General features: G+C 32.8%; 1 protein-coding gene across 1 annotated transcript; it reads left to right on the forward strand.

Annotated features, from left to right (window-relative positions):
• The first annotated feature begins 2,221 nt into the window (after nucleotides 1-2,221).
• LOC105647492 (auxin-responsive protein SAUR66) lies at nucleotides 2,222-2,776 on the forward strand. The gene has a single exon (XM_012234007.4). The coding sequence runs from the start codon at nucleotides 2,275-2,277 to the stop codon at nucleotides 2,722-2,724; it is 450 nt and encodes a 149-aa protein (XP_012089397.2). The 5' UTR covers nucleotides 2,222-2,274; the 3' UTR covers nucleotides 2,725-2,776.
• The last annotated feature ends 21,547 nt before the right edge of the window (nucleotides 2,777-24,323 follow it).

Genomic DNA, 24,323 nt, shown 5'->3' on the forward strand with positions numbered 1-24,323 from the left:
TTTGTATTGCCTGTCAAATTAAGAAAAATAAGCTGTCAAATTAACGTTCACGCCATGCAAAGAAGTGATAAAATCCATGTTTGAACACCTGAAGCACACAACTCTTTATTTTATTTTATTTTAAATTTATAGTTGTTAATAGAATTATTATTGGATTTAAATAGCATATAAAGAATGAATCTGTCACATTTTTTCTCATCTTTTTTTTTTCCCTTCTTAATATATGATGTGTAGATTGAACCAAGCATCCTTACGGGTATAACTTGCTTTCATGTCATGAAGATGGACTAAGACAAATATGGACAATCATTTGTTTTGTTACTGAATATATGATGTATAGATTGAGCCGAGAAATTTTGCCCAGATTATAAATTATAGCTACATAATGCAGCTATACTGTGTTTGCAGCTCTAACATTATTTTTATTTCCGTTGAATGGTTGTAGCAGCTCATGGGGATAATTTCAGCGCTAAAAGAATGAAAAAACTTATACAATGGCAGTAACAATTGATGTTAATGTAGTGTTTGTAAATAATATTAGTTCCATAAGATATATGCTTGACTGAAGTATTTGTTATCACATGGTTGATTCCTCTATTAATAACGTGTAAATTTTCTTTATTCTTTGATAAGTCTTGTTGCAATGTTTGTTCATATAATTATATCCTTAATCTTATAACGAAAAGATTTTATATATTTTACAGATTTTATTAAGAATTTATTCTCTATTTTCCTTATTCAATATACATATTGCTATCTTTATAGTAGAATTATATAATTTTTAATTAATAATTAATAGGAAAAAAAAAGTAAGAGTTGTTTTTAGGAGAGAATTTTTTCTTTTCTCTTTTTTATTTTTTTTAAAGAACTTTGAATTACTCTCTTTTTGCGAGAATTATTATTGAAATTTGAATGAATTCTAATTTTACCTTTTCGTTTTCATAAATAGCAAAAAATATAAAATGTGTACCTTTAATTCTTGGAATCATTATAGGAAATCAAATGGCTGCTCTTTTAATGTATTGGTATTTAAGATTTAAAGTTAACATACTTTTTAAAGACAAAAAAAATTATAAGTTATAAATTATGTAGACTATGAGATAGGGATAACAGCGCGCAATGCGTGGACTTTCACTTAGTTTAAACATAATTTTGTATTTCTTGAGGACAAATAGGCGTGACGGGATGTAAGATTCACAGCATAACTCAACCTGAAGACAGCAACTTTTCAGCCACATATTCTTGTTTTCTTTGCTTTGTTGAAGAGGACCACAGCAATTGCCAAGACATTTAACCTCACCCAATTGCCAAATTGTATCTCTATACACATTCTCTAGCAATTTGGTCCACTTATATCTCTGCTTGTGGCTCTTAATTATTACGCTTGGCCACCATCAGAACCCCCTCCTGCCTTTTAACTACTAGGCACATTCAATTAATTTTATTTATTTTATTGGTAGGATATTTTCGTTTTTCAGTTGTGCGTTTATTGAGACTATATGTAAGAGCACACCATCTGATAGGTTATACATTAATTAATTAGCTCTTGCACATTTTTCATTCCAGATTCAAATCCTAATTTTTTATTTTGATGGGAGAAAATTTAATTTTCGTTTTGCATTGTTAGTAACTTGAGAAAGATCGTCGAGTTTGATTCGAATATCCAAAAATTAATAATGAACTAATTAAAATAACTTATAATATTTATTAATTATAATATTACGTAATTAGAATTATTTTTGCATGTAAACAATATGAAAATTATTTCTTTTTTACTTATTAAATTTGATTCGACTTGATACATGTTTTAAAATTATTAAAAATTTTAATAACATTTGATTCAACGGGAAACACTGACCTACTCTCGATGTATAAGCTCATCTATACATCAAATCAATTACAAATAATATTTTTATTGGAACCATGGTATTTTCTAACCATATGCTAAAAAAAATAAAAATAAAACAGTAACATTTAAAAAAACAAAAAATTTATGGACTTGATGCCGACGGGCAAGAAATTTTCCAATTGGATTAAGCTTAATCAACAGAATGTTGACACCAGCATAAGTTTACTAGGTAGTAGAAAAATCAAGCAATATGTCCACCACACAAGACCCACCATAAATAAACCTCTTCTTATTCTCACATGGTTTGCAACCACAAGTCCATACACTATAAAACATGTCTCTTTTCAAGGGTTAGTGTATAACCATATATAAATAGCCCACTTCCATTTCCTTCAACACAACCCAAGAATTCACATTCCTCTCTTATGCAAAGCCTATACCTAAATCAAGAAACCATGATAAGTCCCAAGAAACTCATCCACATAGCAAGAAAATGGCAAAGACAAGCTGCCCTAAAGAGGAAAAGAATCTCATTCCCAAGCGTTAGCCAAGTAGCAAATAAGGGCCATTTTGTTGTCTACACAGCTGATAAGAAACGTTTCGCGTTTCCTATGTTGTATCTTAATAACTATGTTTTCCGACAGCTTTTGGCTATGTCTGAGGAAGAGTTTGGATCACCTGGTGATGGACCTATCATATTAACATGTGACAGTTCTTTGATGGAGTACGTAGTTCACTTGATCAAACGAAGAATTGATAGAGAGATGGAAGAAGCATTGCTTATGTCTCTTTGTAACAGTAGTAGTAAATGCTTGTTGTCTTCTTGTCTATGTCAAGAACAAAGTAGTCACAAATTATTAGTGTGTAGTTTCTGAATTTGTATTCATACAAATTTTATACATCAATTCTCTTAAAGGATTTCCTTGTTTGGCTATGGCGAGATTTTTTGGCTATATATATATATATATATATATATATATATATAGAAAACTCAACATCTGCGAAATTATGCATAAATTTATTCATAGGACAAGATTAAATTTATTTTTTATTGTGAAAAAATTAATATATAAGAAAGTAGTATATCAACACATGATTAATAAAATATAAACAAAGACATCACAACTTATTAAGGTACACTTTGTGTTAGGGCACCGACAATAAATTACGAGAATAATTACGGCAGCGAAAAATAAAATTGTGAGACACAGAAATTTACGTGGTTCACCCTTAACTGTTTAGGGCTACGTCCACGGGACCAACTCCGAATATTTCTTCCACTATTAAAAATAGTAGGCTTACAAAGAGAGTAATACAAAATAGTGGCACTCAAAAGTGTTTTCCCAAAACACACCAATAATCTTCACTATTTTTCTAGACCTTTAGTTTTAAGAACTCTTTCTTAAAACTGAATAACTCTCAAATCTCTCTTCACAGATTAATTTGTATCTGTGGCTATGTGTGTTTGCTTGAGGATTCGCTACCTCTATTTATAGGAGAGGTCTGCGCATTCATTGCCTAAACATGTACGGCTTTTCTTTGCCAACCTTTGAATTACTTTGCTGCCAACCTTTGAATTGCTTTCTTGCCAACCTTTGAATTTTTTTTTTTTTCTTCATCGCGTGTGTGGGTCCCATTGAGTGGGCATCGCCACCACCAACAAAAAATGTGTGGGTCCCACTTGAGTGTGCACCGCCACAGCAAATCTTCCCCTGCACACTCAAGTGGGGACGTTAGCCATACTGATCCATTTTCATTTGTATGGATCTCCATCATCCCTACAGCTAATCAACAATATTCAAATTTGTCTTTTGGAAGAATCTTCGTTAACATATCTGATCCATTTTCATTTGTATGGATCTTCTCAAACTGTAATTGTTTCATCTCCAGTACATCCCTGATCCAATGATATCTAACATCAATGTGCTTTGATCTTGAATGAAAAGAGGAATTCTTCCCAAGATGAATCGCACTCTGGCTATCGCAGAATATCAAATATCGTTCTTGATGAATTCTGAGTTCATTCAAGAACTTCTTCATCCACAGCAACTCCTTGCAAGCTTCTGTTAGTGCTATGAATTCTGCCTCAGTTGTTGATAGAGCAACACATTTCTGTAATCTTGATTGCCACGATACGGCTCCCCCTACAAATGTGATTAGATATCCTGATGTAGATTTTCTCGAGTCAACATCCCTAGCCATATCTGCATCGGTATAACCGACTAATACTGGCTTCTCATCTCCAAAGCATAAACATACTTTGGTTGTACCTCGAAGATACCTGAAAATCCATTTCACTGGAGCCCAATGTTCCTTTCCAGGATTTGAAAGAAACCGACTCACTACTTCGACTGAGTGAGTAATATCTGGCCGTGTACAAATCATAGCATACATCAAGCTTCCAACTGCTAAAGCATATGGAATCTTTTTCATTTCTTCCTTCTCTCCATCGGTAGAAGGGCAATGTTTTGAGCTTAATTTAAAGTGATTAGCAAGAGGGCAACTAACCGCTTTAGCATTCTCCATTTTGAACCTTTGAAGTACTTTCTCAATGTACTTCTCCTGTGACAACCATAATTTCTTGGTTCTTCGATTCCTTGCAATCTTCATGCCAAGAATTTGCTTTGCTGGTCCCAAGTCTTTCATAGCAAAAGACTTACTTAGTTGTTTCTTCAAGCTATTAATTCTGACAGAATTCTGACCAACAATCAACATATCATCTACATAGAGCAAAAGAATAATGTAGTCATCATCAGATAATTTCTTTACGAAGACACAGTGATCTGAAGTAGTCTTTTTGTAACCTTGCTCCCCCATAACAGATTCAAACTTCTTATACCACTGTCTTGGTGCCTGTTTTAAACTATACAAGCTTTTCTTCAACTTACATACATAATTCTCTTTTCCTTTTTCGATGAAACCCTCTGGCTGCTCCATATATATTTCTTCTTCCAAGTCACCATGTAGAAAGGCAGTATTCCCATCCATTTGCTCAATTTCCAGATTAAAACTGGCGGTCATTCCGAGCACTATTAGAATGGATGTCATTTTCAGAACTGGTGAAAAGATTTCATCAAAATCAATACCCTTTCTTTGATTGAATCCTTTCACAACCAATCTAGCTTTGAATCGTGGTTGGGAGCCATGTTCTTCCTGCTTGATCCTGAAGAACCACTTGTTCTTCAAAGCTTTCTTGCCTTTGGGCAACTTTACCAGCTCAAATGTTGTATTCTCATGTAAGGATTTCATTTCATCTTGCATGGCTTCAATCCAGTTCCTTTTGTGTTCACTTTCCATTGCTTCTTCAAAGCATTCAGTTCTCCCCTGTCAGTCATCAATAAATATTCATTTGCTGAATGTCTAGTAGATGGTTATCTGACTCTACTAGACCTTCTTAATGTTTGAGAACCTTCTGGTGCTGGTGGCTGAATATGAACACCATCAAAATCGTCTTCTGGTTCATTTTGATAAGAAACTTCTGGATTTTCTAACTCTGGCTCTTGTTCTTGTGGAACATTTTCTTCATCTCCAACTTGTCTTTGTTCTGTTGTTGGAGGAACTATTTGCACATTTATTGAATCATCTTCAGATCTATCGGTAGCTTGCTTCTGAGTCTTTTCAACATCTTCAATAGTCTGATTTTCAACAAATACAGCATCTCTACTTCTTATCATCTTTTTCTGGACTGGATCATAAAATCTATAGCCAAATTGATATTGGCCATAACCAATGAATACATATTGTCGAGTCTTGACATCAAGCTTAGACCTCTCATCCTTAGGAATATGCACGAAGGCTTTGCAACCAAACACCTGCAAATGATCATAGGAAACATCCTTTCCTGACCATACTCTTTCTAGATTATCATACTGTAGAGGAACACAAGATGAACAATTTATAAGATGAACTGCTGTAAGAAGAGCTTCACCCCAAAATCTTTTAGACAACTTTGCATGTGAGAGTAAACATCTGACTCTCTCCATCAAAGTTCTGTTCATCCTCTCAGCCAAACCGTTCAATTGCGGTGTCTTGGGAGGTGTTGTTTGATGTCGAATATCATGCTCTTTATAGAAAGCATCAAATGGCCGAGTGTATTCACCACCATTATCTGTTCTGGTGCACTTCAGCTTTTTGCCTGTCTGTCGCTCAACCAAGTTTAGAAATTGTTTAAAAACATCTAAAACTTGATCTTTAAACTTCAACGTGTATACCCACGTCTTCCTAGAATGGTCATGGATAAATGTTACGAAATATCAATTTCCACCATATGACATCGTCAATGGTCCACACAGATCTGAATGTACCAGATCTAACACATTCTTCATTCTGGAAGGCTGAGAAATCTTGAAGGCTACTCTATTATGTTTTCCTGCCATATAATCAGAACATTTCTCTAAATGAACTTTATCCAATCCAGATAGCATATTGTTTTTTACCAGAGTTGTCATTCCTTTCTCACTCATGTGGCCTAGTCATTTATGCTACAATTCAATTGTACTGTCATCCTCCGCTACATTTAAAGTATCTTGGAAGAGCTTTGCATGCATCACATACAGCTTTGGGTCTTTCCTTCCATTGGCTACGTACCACTATGGAACCTTTTGTGAGTTTCCACTGACTATTTCTGAAGGTGCTATAGAAAATTTCAGCATCAAGTCTGCCAACCGAGATTAAATTAGAATGCATGTCTGGTACATGCATGACATCTTTTAGAATTAATCTCAAACCATTTTCTGTCTCCAAGCAAATATCTCCCTTACCGACGACTTTCAACAGTTTGTCGTCTGCTATCTTGACTACACCTAGATTGTCTGGTGTGTAAGATGAAAAATTTTCTCTCCGAGATGTTGCATGAAGTGTAACCCCAATATCAATTACCTAACTGGTCTCCTGGGTTGCAAGATTGATAGTGTCTTCAATGAACAGTTGGAACTCAGCAATAACATTGGCTTCATCATCACTGCTTTCTTCTTTCTTTGCTTTGCCTTTGATCTTCTCCTGATCACTTTTGAACTTCTGGCAATACCTTTTAATGTGCCCCTTCTTCCCACAATGATGGCACACAATATTGGCAAATTTGTTTGATTTACCCATGCTCTTATCTCTTGTATTTGAACTTCTAGATTGGCTCCTCCCTCTGGGCTGGTTATTTCTTTTAGCATCTGCTAAAAGAATGTCTGACTGAGATGAAGAAGGATCCTGTGCTTTGCGTCTCATTTCTTCATTCAGAACAGCATTTTTAACAAATTCCCAGCTAACTCCACTATGTGTTGTAGAGTTTGTTATTGATATCTTCAAAGTCTCCCATGACTCTGGTAAGGAGGCAAGCACTATAAGGCTGAGGATTTTATCATCAAAATTTATGCCCATATTTGACAGCTGATGAATAGTCGCCTGCATTTCACTTAAGTGATCTGCTATAGAAGTACCTTCTTGGTATTTGAAATTCATCAGCTTCGTCAAATAAAACAATTGGTTGTTGCCGAATTTAGAGGCATATAGCTCTTCAAGCTTGTCCCATAATGTTCTGGCATGAGTTTCGTTATAAATGTGGTTGTACACATTATCATCGACAAATTGTCGAATATATCCGCAAACTTGCTCATGCTCGAAAGCCCATTCTTCATCAGTCTTGTCTTCCGGTTTACTTGAACCAAACACGGGCAGATGCATTTTGGTTACCATAAGGAGATCTCTCATTTTATTTCTCCATATATGATAATTTGCGCCATTTAGACTGATCATTTTGCTCGTCTTAGCCTCCATAACTTTTGAGTGAATAGTGTCCGTATATGTAAATAGTACTAGCATACGAGTATAGTAACTGCACACGTAAATAGTACTACGTGAATAGTACCTATATGCGTGAATAGTATCATACGTGAATAGTGCTGGGCTTAACAATGACGGGCTCAACAACAGTAACGCCAATAGTATTGTTTACCAGAGTTACTATTTTACTATTCACCACTAGGTTGGTTCTGCAACGTCTTTTTGAACGGACTGCACCAATGGACTCGTCGTCGTGGTATATTTATTTTCAAAATATATCCATGGATCCGGTACCGCTATCAGTCTGGTTGGACCTGTCGAAACCTTCGGCTCTGATACCACTTGTTAGGCACCAACAATAAATTACGAGAATAATTATGGCAGCGAAAAATAAAATTGTGACACACAGAAATTTATGTGGTTCACCCTTAACTGTTTAGGGCTACGTCCACAGTACCATTTCCGAATATTTCTTCCACTATTAAAATAATAGGCTTACAAAGAGAGTAATACAAAATAGTGGCACTCAAAAGTGTTTTTCAAAACACCCCAATAATCTTCACTATTTTTCTAAACCCTTAGTTTTAAGAACCCTTTCTTAAAACTGAATAACTCTCAAATCTCTCTTCACAGATTAATTTGTATCTGTGGCTGTGTGTGTTTGCTTGAGGATTCGCTACCTCTATTTATAGGAGAGGTCTGCGCATTCATTGCCTAAACATGTGCGGCTTTTCTTTGCCAACCTTTGAATTACTTTGCTGCCAACCTTTGAATTGCTTTGCTGCCAACCTTTAAATTTCTTTTTTTTTTTTTCTTCATCACATGTGTGGGTCCCATTAATTAATTGCGTAATTGTTTTAATCGAGCTCAAGGTGGAAGAAGAAAGAGAAAATAGATGCAAAATATTCTCATTAATTGCGTAATTGTTTTACAACTCAAAATAGACTATGTATTAAGCCTACAATCTTAACAAATTTTGCTGGAGGAAAATACTTACAAGAATAAAAGTAAGAAATATTTACAATGAGTAAAGATAAATTATATTTTACTTCTATCTATTTACGCTCTTCCTCAAGATGTGAATAAAAATTGTGTATGCGCATCTTACTCTAGAGAAACTCATGTTGTGATGATAACAAGGCCATAGTAATGATATCTGCCAACTCTTGCTATGTTTTGATATGGACTGAGCTTATTAAACTTGATTACATCTTTTCTCTGATAAAATGACAGTTTAGTTCAATATGTTTAGTCCTGTTATGAAAAAACAGGATTCTTTTTAATATGTAAGGTTGACATATAATCACGGTATATGAAAACTTGACCTTCATGCGTGTTTCCAAAATCTCCAAGCAAGTTAAGTAACCAAAGTACCTCACAAGTAGTTACTGTCATGGCTCAATATTCAACCTTTGTTGAATTCTTGGAAACCACTCCTTACTTAACATTCTCCTTTCTTTATATTAATTAAAAAAATAATATTCTATTATTATTATTTACCAAAAAAGTGTCAATAATATTAATATTAAAGAATTTAATCCCAAAGAAAAAATAATAATGATAACAAATATGATGTATCAAAAAAATAATTTTTAACCTAAGTTGGAGTTAAATAACAAAAAATGATAAATTTATGGCTAATTGTAGATAAAAAATTTAGAAAATTAAATGTCTTATAAAACTCATCATTTTCACAATAGGCAATTTTATTCAATCCATAAAGGAAGTAAAAGTAACTAAATCCATAAAAGAAGTATTAAAGAATTTTATTCAATCCATATTGCAAGCTCCAAATGCCAATAAAAGTAGCTAAAGTGAGGATTTATTAAAAAATGTATTAAATAGGAGTAAGAATTAAGAAAATGGTAAAGTCACAACAGTTTCTCCACTAAAATATCAATTTTTTTCCAAAATTCAGGAGACTCATTGCGCCCTTTTGGCTCCATTATGGCTCTATCCCTGCTAGAAACAGTTCACTATTGTGGGAACAGTCACTTTCCAAACTACCATCTGTGAGATCTGGCTCGAGCACCATTCTAATTAAAGAAATTAAAATGCTTATTTGAACTAAAAGTACACGGAAAAAGCTTATGTAATATGTTTTGCTTTTAAGAAAAAGAGTGTCACCTTAGATTTAATTACAAAAGGAAACTTTAAGAAAAAAACCCGATTTGACTCTAAAAATAATAATTTTCCATTGGAAAAATGCACTAGAACTCGAACAAAAAAAGATTGGGGACTAGGTTTTGGGTACAAAGCGATAATTTTTTTTGGCTTAAAATTAAAACAAGATTCGCATGAAAATAATTTTAATGAACAATTATGTTATGCATAAACTTATTAAAGAATGCATCAACAAATATTATAAGCAAAAAATCAACCGTATTCATCCACAAAAAGATAAAGCAATTAAATAAACCAAGTTAAATTAAATTAGGGAGTATTATTTTAGGATAATCACACATCTCTCAATAAAAATAATCAATTAATGAAAATAATCAATCCAAATAAAAAAAGGTCAAAATAGAGAATATCAACTCTAACTCCTTAATGGAGATTCTAGATTGACCACACGCTTCCCAACAGCAATAGTAATAATAATTATAAAAAATAATAAACAGATTATGGAAGAGGAGAATGGAGGGCTTTAGGGATGTGATTCACAATCTAGAGATAAATTCCAAAATCTGCATGCATATACATTAGATTCACAATCAGATTAGGAATCAGAACCAAACAGTTCTTAGATTTGATTTCAGTTTGATTCACACTGGTAAGGTTTATGTTGATTTTAATTCACACAAGTAGGATTAGTGTAGAATGAGCAGAAGAAGAGAGAATTAGGGTTTCAGGAAACATACCTTAGTCTTGCGGACTTCAGGAGCTTTCGATATTATTTTGACAACGAACTTGGACCTTGATTCCATTTTGCTTTTGCGTGAGCAACCAAATTAATTCAAAGAAATCCAAGAAATCCAAATTAAGAGAATTAATTTGGGAAGAATGAAATTAATTATTCAGACAAGAAATGCAAGAAGAATTAATTTAATTATTATTTTAGAGTGATTGGGCCTAATTAATTTAAATAAAATTAATTAAAAGAGAGTAGGCTTAGCAATTATAAGAAGACTGCAATGGGAGGAAGAAGAGAGAGGTTTTCCAGTATCAACACAGCCAGAGAAATCAAGGCCTAGAGGACCTACTTATAGGGAAAGAGGGGTCAAAACTGTCAACTCAGAGTCAAAACACGGAGCCAATGGGAGCAACATGTGGCAGGGGTGAAGCGGCAAAATCCTAATTTAACCCTAATTTTTGATTTTTTCAACCTTAATTTTTTTTTATAACTAGATGATACCTCGTGCTTCGTGTGAATCTGTGATATTATATTGAACTTGAGAAATCTTTAAATTATAAAATAGGGGTAAGAAAACACAAATATTAATTTACAATTAATATAGCCATCATTCACAATAAAAAATAATTAATGCATGATTTGAATTATTCATAAAAATAAATTGAACTTGAGAATCCACACGAGATCAAAGACATAATTGAGAAAGGAAAAAGAGATAGGAGAAAAACAAACACGAGAAATAGAAGAGTTTCATATACTCAAACATGACATAAAAAAAATGAAATGCAGAAAAATTATTAATAGATAAATTATAAATTAGAATATTTAACGGAACATAAGAAAAGAAAGGGGTTTTAATTTTAATTTGATGAAGGTGTATTTTTCTATTTTTGAATTTTAATTTTAGTGATATATATCTTAAAAGTATTTTATTTAATTTTTAATATAGGGAACACCAATAGCCACACAAAAGCTTATTTTGTGCTTAAAACCCATGAAGCCAAATTCATAAAAAATCATAAATTAGAGAGATAATATTTGATGAGGCAAGCTATAAATTTATATATATTTCTTAGTCTTTTAATTTTAAAGCTCCTTACATTTCTAGATTTTAATTGAATTTTAATACACATAAATCTATATATATTTATCTGTTATAAATCTAAAATATACTAGACAAAATTTTTTTCTAATTGATGCAACAAATCCTAGTGGAATTAATTAAATAATTTTTAGAAAATTTAATTGTTGGTTCGAAATTGAAAGATAAAAAATTGGAAACGATTAAGGCATTCATAATGTTTGATGTACAAATCATTACTAATTAATTCCATTAAAAATCTAATAATATTTGAGTAATTTTATAAATTTAAGAGGATGAGAGATAATAATTAGATGACATCAATTATATTTTATAATATTAAAGATAAAAAAGACAAAAATTACAATCTTAAATAGCAGAGTTATATTTGTTGAATAAACTTTAATATAGCCCAGATCTATTGTTCATAGAATTTGTTTGACAAGAATATACAATAGTCGGAAGCGTACCTTGATCAATAACGGCAGATCTATGTTATGTGGTTACCTCGTTGGGACAATTTGATTCTCACCGTAACAGCAGATCTACGTTTCTTCACTCTGGCCTTTTGTCCGTAAGTGCTCTCTTAATGGTCAGAGAATAATCAACAGCTGTGGGAGTTTCTTTTATGAGCTCTCTCAAATAAACTATCTCCGTATGTGTTTGAGGGAGCCGTCACACTCTCTTATTTCTGTGTTAACCCTAATATGTTGATTCCTTTATCTTTTATAAGGCAGAAGAAGGGTATTAAAACCTTAACTGGCTCTTATCCATTAAGCCCAATAACCATCATCTTGGGCCACCTTAATTAGAACCAGCCCTTTAATCACATGGGCCACATATAAATTATTAAATAATCTAACAATCTTCCACTTGGCCCATGTGCATTTCTTGAATCTATCATGTTTACCTTAATTAGAATTAAGATGATCGGATTATGGCGGTCACAACTGATCATTAATTGACATGATTCCTTCCATATATCACAGACCACTTCAATTCATAAAACTTTAATGGAGAAACTATTCAATAAACAATACATTGTTACAATTAACTGTTATTGTTATCTCACTCAAACCATTATTGTATACATCTATAATGTGGATAACACATAAATAAGCAAAAACACATCTTTAATTGAATTCCCAAGTGTCACAATAATATGAGCAAAACAACCATATGTATATATATATACAAGTTTAAACATCATGCTAACAAGGACTTATCTATAATGCCCATCCTATCAACATGGCCAGTGAAGATTTTGGGTGGTAAGCCTTTAGTTAGCGGATCCGCTATTAAATCAGTACCGATATGCTCAATTGACACTTTGTGTTTTTGCACTTCTTCTTTCATAGATAGGTACTTTAAATCCATGTGCTTTGCACCCTTAGAGTACCTATCATTCTTAGAGAAGAAGACAGTTGCGAAATTATAACAGTAAATTCTCAACGGTCAAGCTATACTGTCGACAATGCCTAGACCTGAGACAAAGTTCTGCAACCACAATGCATGAACAGTGGCCTCAAAGCATGCCACAAATTCAGCCTCCATAGTGGAAGTAGCAATGACAGACTGCTTTCCACTTTTCCATGATACTGCTCCTCCGGCTAGAAGAAACAAGTAGCCAAATGTAGACTTTCTCGAATCTACACAACCGGCATAGTCTGAATCCGAGTATCCCACTAGTTCTAGATGATTGGACTTTCTATAAGTGAGTATATGATCCTTAGTGCCTTGTAAATACCTAAGTACTTTCTTTGCAGCTTTCCAATGGTCCATCCCGGGATTACTTTGATATCGCCCTAACATTCCTACGGCGAAACTAATATCCGGTCGAGTACATGTCTGAACATACATTAAGCTCCCAACCACTGACGCATATAGAATAGACTCCATCTCTTTATGTTCCAAATCATTTTTAGGACACTGCATTTCGTTGAACCTATCTCCTTTCTGAATTGGAATTATTCATGCGGAGCATTTTTCCATTCTGAATCTCTTTAATACCTTATCAATGTAAGCTCTTTGAGACAATCCTAACAGTCCTTGTGATCTATCACGGAATATTTCTATTCCAATCACAAAGGATGCCTCTCCCATATCTTTCATTTCCAAGTTCTTAGAGAGAAAACCCTTTACATCATGCAACAACCCAACATCATTCGCAGCAAGAAGAATGTCATCAGCATATAGGACTAACATAATGAGCTTGCTCCCACTGACCTTCATATAAATACACCGATCAACAGTGTTTTCTATAAAACCATATGAAGTGATGGTATTATTGAACTTAAGATACCATTGACGGGAAGCTTGTTTCAGTCCATATATTGACTTCTTTAACTTACACACTAAGTTTTCCTTTCCTGTGACCACAAACCCCTCTGGTTGGTCCATATATACTTCCTCCTCTAAGTCACCATTAAGAAAGGCTGTCTTTACATCCATTTGGTGAAGCTCTAGATCATAATGAGCAACCAAAGCCAAAATAATTCTTAAAGAGTCCTTTTTGGAAACTGGAGAAAAGGTCTCTTTATAATCAATGTCATCCTTCTGAGTGTAACCTTTAGCAACAAGTCTGACCTTATATCTTTCAATGTTGCCCTTAGAGTCCCGTTTGGTCTTAAAAACCCATTTACAACCAACTTGTTTTGACCCCTCAGGCAACTCGACTAAATCACAGACTTGATTGTCACTCATTGATTGCATTTCTTCCTTCATGACATTAAACCACTTTTCAGAATTATCACATTCCATGGCTTTCTGGAAAGAGACTGGATCCTTATCAATGCTTAATTCACATTCATGCTCAAGTGAGTAAACCACATAATCACTAGAAATAGCTGGCCTTCTTTCCCTTTCTAACCTCCGTAATGCTATTTCTTGTGAAACCACTTGATCATTCGTGAATTGTTCATTATTTGCTGGTTCATCATTTATATGGTCATTTTGTGGGTTCGGAATGTTGTTTTGTTGTTCAACCATGTTGTTAAACCGTGATACAACAAGTGGAACAACAACCGAAGAAGAGACATTAGGAAAATCCATCTGAGTTGGATTTTCAACCTGAATCTCTTACACATTCACTTTACGTGGTTCACTGCTCCCACTAATTTGGCCATTTTCAATAAATCGAGCATTACCAGACTCAACAATTCTCGTACTATGGTTAGGACAATAAAATCTGTACCCTTTTGACTTTTCAGGATATCTTATGAAAAATCCATTAACTGTTCTAGCATCAAGCTTCTTTTCATGTGGATTATATATCCTTACTTCCGCTGGGCAACCCCAAACATGAAGATGCCTTAGACTAGGTTTCCTTCCCGTCCACAGTTCATAAGGGGTCTTAGGAACTGCCTTACTAGGAACCCTATTAAGTAAATATGCAGCAGTCTTTAATGCATGCATCCATAATGATAAAGGTACAGTACAATTATTTAGCATACTTCTAACCATTTCCATAAGAGTACGATTCCGCCTTTCAGCTACACCATTCTGTTGAGGTGTACCTAGCATTGTGTATTGCTCACAAATGCCACGACTTTCAAGGAACTTTGCAAATGGACCTGGACATTGTCCATTTTCATTAAATTTACCATAATATTTACCACCTCTATCAGATCTCACCACTTTAACTTTTCTATTTAACTGCCTTTCTACCTCATTAATGAATATCTCAAGGATATCCATTGATTGAGTCTTTTCATGCAATAAATATACATAACCGTACCGTGAGAAATCATCGATAAAGGTAATAAAATATTTTTCACCACCCCAAGAGGGAACATCAAAAGGGCCACATATATCAGTGTGTATAAGTTCAAGCAATTCACTGCTTCTTGTGGCTGGAGTCTTTAATATGTGCTTAGTTTGCTTACCTTTAATGCAATCTATACACACGTCCCAGTCAGTGAAATCCAATTGAGGTAAGATTCCACCTTTCACTAACCTCAAAATCCTTTCTTTGGATATGTGACCTAACCTTTGATGCCACAAGAAAGCAGAACATTCATTATGTGCACTACGTTTAATACCTATATTGTGTTCAACATTAAACAGGGATTCAATAAATTCAGCATCAAGATTAAAACGATACAAACTATCAATCAAAGTACCAGAACCATAATAGTACTTAAGTTTGTATAATGAAAAAACATCATTACAAATCTTAAAACTGAAACCAACATTATCCAACCTCCTTACAGAAACTAGATTTCTAGCACATTCAGGAACATAGAGACACTTTTCAAGATCTAGATAACAACCAGTGTCTAGGATCAATCTATGAGTCCTAATTCCTTCTATTCGTGCCTTCATTCTGTTTCCCATGAATAGGAACTTTTCAGTTTTGTTTATGGGTTGGATCGAAAGAAATCCCTGTATAATATGAGACACATGAGTAGTTGCACCAGAATCTAACCACCAGGTATTATTAGGCACTTTAATAAGATTTGATTCAAAACATACTGAAACATAAAGTATACCTTTCTTTTCAAACCAAATCTTCCTTTTAGGACAGTCGTTCTTGAAGTGACCATTCTTCCTACAAAAGTAGCACTTCAATTCCTTACGAATTTGGCCCTCATTAACCTTCATTAGGGCACTGTCCCTTTTCTTGCCTTTCTTCCCTGATTTGTTATTGCTGCTGCTAGCTCCATTATGAAAAGTGAGATTGATGGAGTGTTCCTTCAATTTCTTTAATCTTCCTTCCTCTTGTATCAATATGGTCTTGATTTCCTGAATGTTCCATTTTTCCTTAAGGGTGTTGTAATTCACCTGGAACTGACCAAACTCAAGAGGAAGTGAGTTAATAATAAATTGAACTAAAAAGGATTCACCCACATCCATTCCCATTGATTTCAGTTTGGCTGCCAAATTCTGCATGCCAGTCACATGATCATGAATGGATTGTGACCAATCAAACTTCTTGATCGTCAGCTCACTCATTAAGGATCCTACGATGGACTTGTCAGCTATGTCTGATTGGGAGTATTCCTTAATTTTCAGCATGTACTCTCTAGCATTGTCTGTTTTGGGCATTGATGGCTTAACATTTCCAGCCATTGTCATCCTCATTAAGTTCAAGCTCAGCCTGTTAGACCGCTCCCAAGCCTCATAATGGGACTTGTCAGCTTCAGTGCTGGTCTCTGTAATGGCTGCTGGCTTTTCAGAGACTAATGCCAAATCCAAGTCCAGAACTCCTAACTGATAATGGATTTGTTCGGACCAATCATCATAGTTCAATCCATTGAACTTAATCAACCTAGTGACCATAGCAAACATGTTAAAAGAAGCTAGATCCATTACACATATACTCATACGTTAATGTTTTGAGTAAACATAAATTGGATTCAAACAAATAACAACTTTAATTATGCATCTAGATTCACCTTTGGGTAATATTTAAATGCATAGCTTTAATCAATAATGATGCCAAGAAGAAAAATACTTTAATAGACTTTCATTGTGGAGCAACTTGCGAGCCTTTATGCAAGTCAGAGAGAAGCACGCCCGTGCTCATTGGAGCACGTCTGTGCTCCTTTCTGCAATCCAGTTACTTTTTTTTTTTATTCCATTCAACTATTCAATAATGCTTCATACAATATGCATGTTATCTTTGGATATACATTCATATTAATTCGTACAATGATAAGTCTCTTTAATGCCATTGATTATAATTAATGGTCTACCTTTGGGTAACCTAACAAATTATAATCAACGAGCTCAATTGTTCAATTTTCACTTTCATGTCATATAACGGCATCACACAAATATGAACAATTGAAAACTGCATAATCAATGTCTAAAACAATCCAAACAATGCCACTTTGGTGACTAACAAGTTTTCCATTCATTAAACATTGATTTATGCAAAACTTTTATGAGATTAAATTAATATGTTAAAACTTTAACGACATAACCCAATAATATGTCATAATCATTCTCTATAAATAATAACAAAATAATTTATAAAGCATAAAGAAAACAGACAGTTTTCAAATTTCTATAATTTTGTCCGTAAGTGCTCTCTTAATGGTCAGAGAATAATCAACAGCTGCGGGAATTTCTTTTATGAGCTCTCTCAAACAAACTATCTCCGTATGTGTTTGAGGGAGCCGTCACACTCTCTTGTTTCCGTATTAACCCTAATATGTTGATTCCTTTATCTTTTATAAGGCAGAGGAAGGGTATTAAAACCCTAACTGGCTCTTATCCATTAAGCCCAATAACCATCATCTTGGGCCACCTTAATTAGAACCAGCTCTTTAATCACATGGGCCACATATAGATTATTAAATAATCTAACAATATTTTCTAATTTATAACTCATAAAATTTTCCAAGCAAGTCAAAAGCAAATACTCAAATTATATACACTTTCACTCTTTGGTAGAAATGCAGCGTGAGCACACATGAGAAAACCCATGATTCTCCTTTATATATATATATATATATATATATATATATATATATATATATATATATGTATGTATGTATCAGACGGTTCCCCGCTCTTTCCGCGGCTATATAATATATTTATTTTTGAGACATAAAATATATGTTAAATAAATTGCTAAGAATTAAAGTATATACAATGCATAGATAGTATGATTCAAATGTATCATATGAAATTGAAAATTTTTATCTTAACTAATGAGTGAGTTATTCATGTAATAAACTTGAAAGGAAAAAGAATGTTAATATAGCATTTATATTTTACCAATTGAAATAGAAAAAGTAAATTACTTCACAAATACGAAATATCGATGGAAAAATTAGTGAGACTATTTATCCCCTTGGGGTAATAACTTGAAGTATAAAAATTCCATACTTAAATATACAAAAACTATCATTGTATTTAAAACTCTCTCATAAAAACTATAAATTAGAGAGAGAAATTTTAATGAAAAACAAAAATTTTCTTCAAAAACTTCCAATTTTTTTTCTCAAATTAGTTAAATATAAATACTCAAATCTTATGAATTCTCTCTCCTCAAAGGAAGTGCCATGTCAACACGTAATAAAAATCAATAATTCTCCTTTATATATATACTAGGCGGTTTTCATTCTTACGGCTGCATAATATTTCATGATTTAAATTTAAACATTATCATGTAGAATTAAAAAATTTTATCCTAAATAAAGTGAAACATGATTATTAAAATAACATGTGAAGGAAAATAAGAAGACAAAAAAGCTTATTCAAATTAAGATGGCTATGTCATTATTTTATTAGATTACGACACATTCAAATAATGATATTAGTTGTAAATATTTATTTTTGGTCAATTTCTATCTTTGCTTATCCAAAATCCATATAACTAATACCTTTCTTCACCTGCAATATTAGTATAGAACAAACTTAATATTAAAATTTTATCTCAAAATTAATTTGGCACATGCAAAAAATGACATTAATTGCTAGTATTTATTTTTGGTTAACTTTTGCCTTTGTTAATCCACAATCCATATAACTAATAACTTTTTTCACTTGGAATATTAATATATAACAAATTTAATGTTAAAATCTGTTTATATGTGTGTTATAAATCTAAAATACAATAGACAAAATTTTCCCTAATGCACAAATCGTCATCGATTTAATTAAATAAGTTTTAGAAAAGTAAAAATTTAAAAGACATTATCATAAATCATCATTAATTAATTCCATTAAAAATATAAAAATATTTGAGTAATTTTACAAATTTAAGGTGAGAGGACTAATAATTAGGAAAAATTAATTATATTATGTTGAAGACAATAAAGACAATCTTAAATAGGGGGTTATATTTTCTAATTTACAACTCATAAAATTTAATTTTAAGAGGCAAATTTTTCCTAGCCAACTAAAAATCAAATACCCAAATTCTATGAACTTTCTCTCTTTAGTGGAGATGCCACATAAACACACATTAGAATAGCCATAATTTTCCTATATATATATATATATATATATATATATATATATCCTTTTTCCAAAAAGAAATTTTCATTTTAATTCTATTGTGTTTTTAGTTAAATCTACTTGAGTTTAGATAATTTATATATATAATTATAGATTTTAATAATTTGAATACCTTTTAAGTTTTCAAAATTATTTATAAAGTTTATCAATTTTAAAAAAATTAATTCAAATATAATCAATTTAATAAATAAGAAAATCTGAACTCTAGTGAACTTTTACTTATACTAATATAAAAAAATATATAAATTTATATATAAATCATATAGAATTCATTTAGACCAAATAAGATTCAAATAAAATTGTTAATATTTCATGGAACTTATGAATAATTACCAAAATTTTAATTTTTTACATGTTTGACCAAAATAAGAAAATCATTATACATGATATTGTAGAAATTTTGCTTCAAAATTTTTAATCAAGTGGTTTTACTTAACAAAATGAGGGATAACTTTTGAAACTAATTTTAGGTAGGTGAGTATACACAATCACCTTAATTTGAAAACCACACTGAATTAAATCATATAAAATGAATTTTCAAAATGAAAACAGCCTCAAATTAAATATAGTTCAAAATCTAATTAGTTCAATTGATTTTACATGCACTTTTAGATTGGTTAATTTAAGCCTTTCACTAAAAATAATGTAACATCCCTTCCCGGTCCACCCGTTAACCCGAATGAACCGAGCCGAGACGCTACAATCTGGTTGAACTTATGTCCTGTCATGATGATATCATCCTGTAAGGATGAATACAAAACACGCCCAAGTAAACTCCAAACTTCCAATATCTCCAACTAATCATCAGAGCACAATAACACTTTATACATCTTTTTATAATTGTATAAATCCTCAATAGCATTTAATATCCAGCAATTAATGGCATTCATTATATATATCAAGTCTTCATGACCTAATCATATCAACTATGTTAAAATATTTCATATTCAATCATTTCATAAGTATTATTCTTATCGCCAACTACTTACACCAAAATAATTACATGCTTCACTTATATTTCCAATCACATAAGCTCTAACAAATGTAATAATTATACATGCCATAAATCTTAATACATGCCATAATTCTTAATTATACAACTCTCAATCTACTATGACCAAATTAATCACTTCTGCTTTGATAGTACTCTTCAAGTGGCAACCACGATCTTCAACCTACGCGTGATAAAAACCAACGCGCTGAGTATAAAACTCAATGGTGCTCATAATTCACATACTTAACAAAGTGCGATGGCAACTTATTTAAAATACAAAGTTCATAAAAAGCATTGATAATCATAGAATCAGTAACTTTCAACATTAATGTATCTTTATAGCAAAGAATAAACTTCTAATTCATACCATAAATAATTTAGTTCTAATTATCTCATAACTCCTTTACATGAACCTTTAATCACACTATCATGATCTTACCTGCTGTTCATTATGTTGTATGAATGAAATCAATAAACATGTAAGAATACATAACAGTATATTTTCATTGTCTTACTTGCTATTCATTATGCTGTATGACTTATGCACTTTTAGTCACATCATATAAGTTATGATTAATAACATCTCATAATTGTATGGCTCCTTAAGAATTAAATAAATAAACTTGTAAGCAAATATAGTATTATACTTTCATGATCTTACCTGATGTTCTTTATGCTGTATGAATTCTGCAACTTTGATTAAAACTCAGTGAATATCGCAACGAATAAAGAAACATATAAGCACATACATATGTAGAAATAAACATGTACTCACATATGGAATGTAAGCACACATATCATGATACTTTCATTATCATACTTGCTGCTCATTGTACTGTATGATTATGTAATTTGTAGTCAATATAACTGTATAGCTCCATAAGGTTATAGTGAAATCAAAGTGATAAGAAAAACTGTATGAATATTGTATGACTGGGCTGCTATGGCCAATATATAATCATATCCACTCAACGGCTTGTAGCCGGAGTACCAAACTGTATGGGGCGCAGATCTGCTATCCTATATCGCGACATAGCCTTATCTAAGTGGTTTCTACCTAACCTCAATGGAGCATATTAATGGTATGTCAATAGATAAAGCAAAAGCATAGTAACTGTGTCATAATTTGCATGCTTGTGTCATGTTATTTTCACATGCTTATGTCATAATTTGCATGCTTGTGTCATGAAATTAACTGCTTCATAATTTCATAAACCTTACTGCTTACCTGTATGCTGATAGCCTTGCCAAGCGGGCAACTTGTGTCATGTTAGTTTCACATCATTTGCATGCTTGCATTTTGTGTCTATACATGTGTTCATATTGTCTTTTTGTTTTAAAATGATTGAATGCATACAAGTTGAGAAAAGGAATACAATTGCATATAATTCATAACTTCATACACCATAGTGTTTACCTTATTTCACATCATTTGCATGCTTGCATGTTGGTTTGATACATGTTCTCATGTTGTCTTTTTGTTTTAAAATGATTGGAGGCATACAAGTTGAGCAAAGGAATACAATTGCATTGAAAATGAAGTCCAAAAGAGCATCAGAACACAATTCGCGAGCACGCCATGTAAAGTCGCGAGCGCGAGAAGCACACAAGAGGGTCAGAGAGTTTACAGGCCAAATTTGCGAGCACGCAATGAAATTCACGAGCGCGAGAAGTGCAAAAATGAGAGTCAGAGAGTTTACAGGCCAAATTCGCTAGCGCGCAATGAAATTCGCGAGCGCGCGTCGTGTTTTCCAGCCTGCGCAGTCTGTACTATTTTGGTCATATCTCTCAATTTACAACTCCGATTTGGGTGATTCAAAAACCCATTGAAAGCTAACACATAGACGAACAAATAACTCTTCTAGACCACTTCCTAATTCCATCATTAAATGGGGTCAAAATCAAGGTGAAGTTAATGGTAACTTTTCCAGCAAAACCTGTTTCAGCATGAACTCAATATCTACTTCATTTAGTCATTTCATCTCATGCTTTTTCACCATTTTCAGTTATCTTACTCAACATTAAACAATATATTTTCTCATTATCAACACACCATACAAATTCTCATGCAAGGAAATTAATTAAACTAAAAGAGATAGCACACCTTCACTCCAAAAAGCTTGAGCTCTTCTTTTTAGCTTCCTTTTTCTTCTACCTTTGAGCTCACCTCTCCTATACATAAGAACTCTTATGAATACTCTCAAAATATCACCAAATGATTCAAGTATGAAATTCAAGAAGGTTTACTTACTTGGATTGAATAGAAGTTGAATGTAATGCTTGAATCCCATGAAAATTGATGGAGAAAGGAAGGGAAAGTAAGGTAAAGGAAGTAGATGAAGGAGATGGAGATGATGAAGGAGATGAAGAAGATAAAGATGAAAACATGGGAAAGTGAAATGGAAGTCTCGGGTAGACTCCAAAAATATCATGATTTTGTGTCAAAATTACCAAATGGTACCTCAAGTGTCAATAGGTTACAACTTAATACCTCAACTTTATATTTTAGTGCAAGCAAGTCCTAATCCTTATACTTTGATCTTTTTGTTTCCTTCAAGTAAGTCCACTTCTTTTCCTGATTTCAATTACCTCCCATTCTACCCCACTCTGGACTCTAATAGCTCGAACCGGGTTTTGGATCACCCCGACTCGACTCCAAGCAACAACTCGATTCAATAGAAAAATGGGACGTTACAGTTCTACCCCCCTTAAAGAACTTCGTCCTCGAAATTCACTTACATTAAACAGTTACAACTCTCACAATAGTTCCAACTCAATTTGCTTCTTCGTTAATCGGTTAGCACTTACTAGCCTTTTGTTCTATACGTGCTTCTCCCAAATGAACATCCATACTAGCTAATATATCCAGTCCATATCAGCACTCAATCCAAAGACCTATATACCGCCCATACCAAACATATCAGCATATCATAGACATATCATATCATCATCTCATATACATATCAAGGCATTTCATTGCAATAGCCTATTCAAGGATGTGCATAAAGTAAATTGTCAGAAAGCATGATGAGATTATAGAAACATATCCTGAGATCATATAGTTTATGTTCATAACTGTATGAATAACTTCATGTCGTCATGGTACTTAATTTCGTCATGGTACTTCTTCTCATCCACTGTCATGCATATATACATATAGTCATACATGCATACTTGCAAGTTCCACTCAAGAAGAAAACAAAATGAAACCAAAGTTCCAAATGTCAATACATGAAAGTAATTATACACAATCACAAAGTTACTTAAATCATGCAATGTGCCATATCGATTATCTAAACTTGACCATTTATCCATAATGATTTGGTAGTTCCATCCAAATAGAATTCATTAAGTGATAGCAATTCCACCTTTCTCTTTTTTTTTTTTTTTTTTTTAATCATAGATAGCTCACATAAATCCATAAAATCATCCATGACTTATAAATACTTCTATTAATGATTAACCAAGCTTTTCTGTCTTAAGAATGATTACTTATAAAATCTTGATCCTTTTGGCTCAGAATTTATTCTCATATAAACATAGTGTGATCAACACGAACCACAATTTGTACATATTCATGAACTCTCAAAGTATAGTAACTCTGATCTTGTATATACTCTGATGCATCATTACTTTATTTCCATTGAATCTTAATAACCATGATTCCTAATTTGTCACAAAAACTCTGAATGATTATCATCTCATTTAAATCATCCTAATTCATACTCCTTCACTTCTGTAATTGATGCTTTTCTAAATCTTAATTCAATAACATGACTAGATCCATTCTTACTTACCTAAT

The sequence above is a fragment of the Jatropha curcas genome, chromosome 1 (genome assembly GCF_041381405.1).
Source record: "Jatropha curcas cultivar XTBG-Jc1 chromosome 1, XTBG_Jcur_1.0, whole genome shotgun sequence".
Classification (NCBI taxonomy): Eukaryota; Viridiplantae; Streptophyta; class Magnoliopsida; order Malpighiales; family Euphorbiaceae; genus Jatropha; species Jatropha curcas.